Source organism: Colletotrichum spaethianum (assembly GCF_022836535.1).
Source record: "Colletotrichum spaethianum MAFF 239500 DNA, contig01, whole genome shotgun sequence".
NCBI lineage: Eukaryota > Fungi > Ascomycota > Sordariomycetes > Glomerellales > Glomerellaceae > Colletotrichum > Colletotrichum spaethianum.
This window is the reverse complement of record NW_026054771.1, coordinates 99,941-104,416: the sequence shown is the minus strand read 5'-3', so window position 1 is coordinate 104,416 and position 4,476 is coordinate 99,941. Positions and strand designations below refer to the sequence as shown.

General features: G+C 53.2%; 2 protein-coding genes across 2 annotated transcripts; both read right to left on the bottom strand.

Annotated features, from left to right (window-relative positions):
- Positions 1 to 365: 365 nt before the first annotated feature.
- ColSpa_00025 (putative peptidoglycan-N-acetylglucosamine deacetylase) lies at positions 366 to 1,185 on the bottom strand (the record flags this gene model as incomplete). The annotated part of the gene is made up of 2 exons (XM_049266237.1): positions 366 to 439; positions 495 to 1,185. The coding sequence occupies 2 exons, from the start codon at positions 1,183 to 1,185 to the stop codon at positions 366 to 368; spliced, it is 765 nt and encodes a 254-aa protein (XP_049122194.1).
- A 2,171-nt stretch (positions 1,186 to 3,356) lies between these two features.
- ColSpa_00024 (uncharacterized protein) lies at positions 3,357 to 4,476 on the bottom strand (the record flags this gene model as incomplete). Its single annotated transcript, XM_049266236.1, has 3 exons — positions 3,357 to 3,476; positions 3,538 to 4,166; positions 4,239 to 4,476. The coding sequence occupies 3 exons, from the start codon at positions 4,474 to 4,476 to the stop codon at positions 3,357 to 3,359; spliced, it is 987 nt and encodes a 328-aa protein (XP_049122193.1).

The window sequence follows — 4,476 nt, the reverse complement described above, 5'->3', positions numbered from 1 at the left end:
TGGGAGCCGCATGATCGCAGAGAAATCTTAGTCACTCGAGCTGTTTCATAGGCTTTGTTCAAAGGGTTGGCTTCTCCCGATGTAATTATTGGAATAACGATTCAGGGTGTCCTGCACACGGCGTGACCCAGAGCCAACCAGGAGTTGGTATTTCGGCTTGTTGTCAAGATCTGAGGGGCTCTTCGTTTTGATATGAGTAAAATTTCTCCTAATGTAGATATATACCGGGCAACATGGATATGTACCCAAAGATATGTTCGCGAAAGTTTGTACGCGTCAGTACCACTGCTGTACTGCAAGATGAATTTACATTCCTTCTCCCCTTGCTCCCGGCCTTTCGTACGCCGCTTCGTAGCTCTAGCAACTTAGCAAGTGTTGGCACCATTGCCAGTGAAGGAGCCAGACTGGTAGGCACCGCTGGCGTCGTCAAGGCACTCAGCTGCGCATCGCGTGTTAGATACTAGACCGAACAATGCTTTGTTATCTTTACTCACCGACAGTAACCAGCTTGAGGTTGTTTTGCTTAGCCCAGTTGATCAACCAAGGCGTCAAGGTCTGCACCGTGCTGGCGTAAACCTCGTGCATAAGGGGAATGTGACCGTTGCCACTAGCACCAGCTGACTGGAACTTCTGCTCGCTCTGCGCCGGAGTCTGTCCATTCCAGTCACCGGAGTCGACGTCGTCGGTGATGACCTTGTATCCCAGCGACTTCATGGTCGAAAGCACAGAACCACCGGTAGCAAGGTACGGCGGGCGCATGTAGGCAGGCTTCTTGCCAATGATGTTAACCATCGCCTGCTCAAGGTTCCGCATCTCAGTCGTGAGTTGAGATGAGCTAAGACTCCCAAAGTTCTGGGGGTGCGTCCACGTGTGCGAGGCGATCTGGTGGCCCGAGTCGAAGGCCTTTTTCACGGCGGTGCGCTGGTTGTAGATGCAGCCGTACAACTTTCCGGTCATGAAGAAGGTGGCCTTGGCGCCGCCCTGGTTAAGAATGTCCACAAGCTGCGAGGTGTATTGGTAGGGGCCGTCGTCGTAGGCGAGGGCGAAAACACCAGGCTTGGCGCACTTTTGAATAACGACGCCAGCGCTCGGGGCGCGCTTGATGAGTTCCAACGGGTTCTCGATGGGGATGGCGGCGGCGCTGGCGGCCAGCAGCAGGCCCGCGACGATGGTGTCGAAAAGCATTATGGGCGATTGGGAATGTTAGAAATGGGAGACTATGAGTTGGCGTCGGTTGCGGATGTTGATGTTCTATAACCCAACAACCGACCCGGCTGGGCACTCCGCTATATATGTTTGCTTGATAAGTGCTTTCCCGACTACGATGAGCCCACTTTGAACCACTTAATCTCGTCGTCCCAAAGAATTCAATTGACGGGAACCCTTTTTTGTGGGGCCCTTTGTCTGAATGGCCGGATACGATCCTTTCGGAAGTTCGCTCGATGGCATGAGGCGCATTTTGCTTGTTCCAGGGGTTTGGGAAATCACGTTGCGAGTCCGGCAGTGAGGGGGTCCAGGGGCGGATGCTGCCTGCATCAGGCCAAATGCCCCCGGATGTTTAATCTAGGTGAGATACCCAGAGGAGAGCAGGCGAGAGCGTTGATTGAATAGATCGCATTTAGCCTCATTAGCAGGCCCTGGCGATGCTCAATTCGGAACGGAGGATCCGGTCAAATGGAGGCTCGTCGGGGGGACGGGAGAGCTTAGGAAGCGTCAGGATCGCCCACATGGGCTGGGGTGCATCATGACGGTTGTTATCTAGGTACCTACCATGATGACCTCTTCTCGGCAAGAGTAGCAAACCAATGTGATGCGTTTGAATGTCGGGTAGATGCGATCTTTGGGCGGCTGAATCGGCATGCCGATACCTTGCAGTCAAGGGGAAAATCCTCCGGAAACTGGGGAAGGTCGCTTCTTGGATGGGAAAAGTTGGTGATGTTGCACCGGGATGATAACAGGCTAAATGCCAAACTCGCCACTGGCGACACACTGGAGTCAATGCCGAGTCAAGATATGGGATGAGCATGGGAACAAGGAGCTCCTCAGTGGTTCGAAACCGAGTCTGCTTGCTGACTCATCTCACTTCCGGTCAACATCTCCTGTCATCGTCAACAATGGACGCGAGTGGTGAACATAATAGCTTCATAACTGAGTTAACTCCGGCCAGGTTCATGGGAGGACCATCTCTTGTTCGTTCATCGTTGTGTTCGGGGCCTCTGGCGGATACTTCCAGCGCGATTCTGTCTTAGTCAAGCCAATCAAATGAGATGGCTTATCTCAGCCGATGCGATAATTTGCTGATAGACGGCGCCCTTCGCTTGTCAATGCCGTGAAAGAAGTTGCGCAAGCAGCCGAAAACGCGATCTCGACACTTCAAACCCCCACTCAATTATCGCGTAATAACATCCCGCTTCATATGCTTCGTCTCGAGGCTCGGCTTGTAACACACTGTCAATCGTGCTTAACTCGGTCGGTCGTCACGTTCGAGCATAATGAATGTCGAATGTCAATGCGGAGTCGTCATTTTTAAGACGCCAACACCGGAGCCTCTTGATCTCTACTGTTGCCACTGCACCCAATGCCGCAAGCAGTCTGCATCCGCCTTCGGCACGTCCGCCATCTTCCCTGCCGAAAGCCTGTTCCCTCTCTCCGAGGATCTCGAATCAAAGCTGCAAATCTGGACGCGACCGACAAAGGGCGGCGGACACATGGACTGCTACTTCTGTCGCGTGTGCGGAAGTCGCGTTTTTCACCGCGCACACGACAAGAATGGGACTCCAAAGCAAACTGTCAGCATCAAGGGAGGGCTAATTGCCGGAATTAAAATGAACCGTGCGAAACACATCTGGACGAGCAGCGCGGTCGTGCAGATCCCTGAAACTTTTCAGAGATGCGACGAATCGCCGCCTGCAACTCCTAGCGACAGCGGCAACAAACAATTAATGGGCTGATCTTCCGCCGAGGAGGGACGGGCAGAACCTCAGCTAGATGATGTACTCTATGCGAGTAGTAGGACATGTGGGCAGGCTACCTGATCCAATATTTTTCGCACAGTGGTCAGCGTCTCAAATTAATTGCATGTACCAAACACTCGAGCCTCTCTGCGACACCCCTATTCGCTTCACTAAAACAGAGACTATCTGAGAACAAAATGCACGTGACAAGTAAGCTACAAGGACTTAAGCGTTTTGAAGGGACCTCAGGTCGTCATTTCACTTATATGTAGTTGAGGAACTCCAGTTCTAGTAGTGCGAAGGGCACAAGAGAAGGGGATAAGGTCTACTTGTGGTGCAGTATATTGGTCGTACCCGCTGATAGATGCAATGGAAAACTGGGATCTGGTTCATGGTTTGAATTTAGTACGGTGCAGCTGTTGGGGCCCGACGAGACTGGGAGCGCAGCCCGATGCTGCGCTTGCTGCTCATCACCCTAACACTCTCTTCGTAGTTAGAGGTGCCGTTTTCAGGATCGGCATCCTTCTTCATTGATTGTCAATCTCTAATCGTCAAAGAAATTTCGAGAAAAAAGTTAACTTACTGCGTTCTTGGCACCGCACTTGGAGCCAGCGTTGTACTTCCCGTCAGGACCATCCACGCCAGCAAATTCTCGCTTGCTGTTGGCCTTGAGCATGTTGGCTGCGGCTTCGGGTAACCATCCGTTGATGAAGTCGCCGTGAGAGCAGAACGAGTTCCCGCAGGCGAGCTCGAATGGGTGACTGCCGTTCCATCCGTCGGGGAGGAGCTGGCGGAGGTCATAACGAATTGAGAAGCGCAGCTGCGGCATCCGCTTCATGCCTTCGGGGCAGCGGTTGGCGGGCTTGTATCCTTCTTTCCAGTTCTGGGTGCCCGAATAGGCTGACTTGAGGGTCTGCTCGTTGACGCAGTCGTGGAAGAGCAGAAGGGTCTGTAAGTGCGTCGAGCACGTTTTCGTGGGCCATGCAGCGGCCTCTTTACCCTCCTCGGTTGCATCGCCCTCGCAGAACCACTGGATGCCGGCGAGTTCCTCAACGTCGGACTGCTTTGTGCCCTGGGCATTGCCAGCGACAGTTTTGTAGTCCTGGGGGATGGCGACCTCAGCATTCTCGATAGAGACGTAGTAGGCACTGAAGCGGGAGAAGGGTACAGGGTTCACGCCGGTGTCGTTCTTGACGTAGAGGGTAGGGACCCCTTGGAGTCATGTCAGCAAGTGAACATCAATTTTAGAAACGAGCTGCCCCTTAATAAGGTGCTGCATCTCACAGTAAGACGAGTAGTCATTGGGATTCTCGGCTGTCGAGCAGCCGGCCTGCAGCTCCTGGGAAGAGTTGGTGTTGAGGGTGACGGCATCGGAGCCAAAGAACGTGTGCATGTGGCTCTTGTATTGACCAGGCATAACGACAGGGTCAATGTTCTTGCGCATGAACGGCTCGGCTACGGCAATGGTGTATGCGTTGGCGATGCCAGCACCGGCAACCAAGAGAGAAAGAGTAGTATGCAT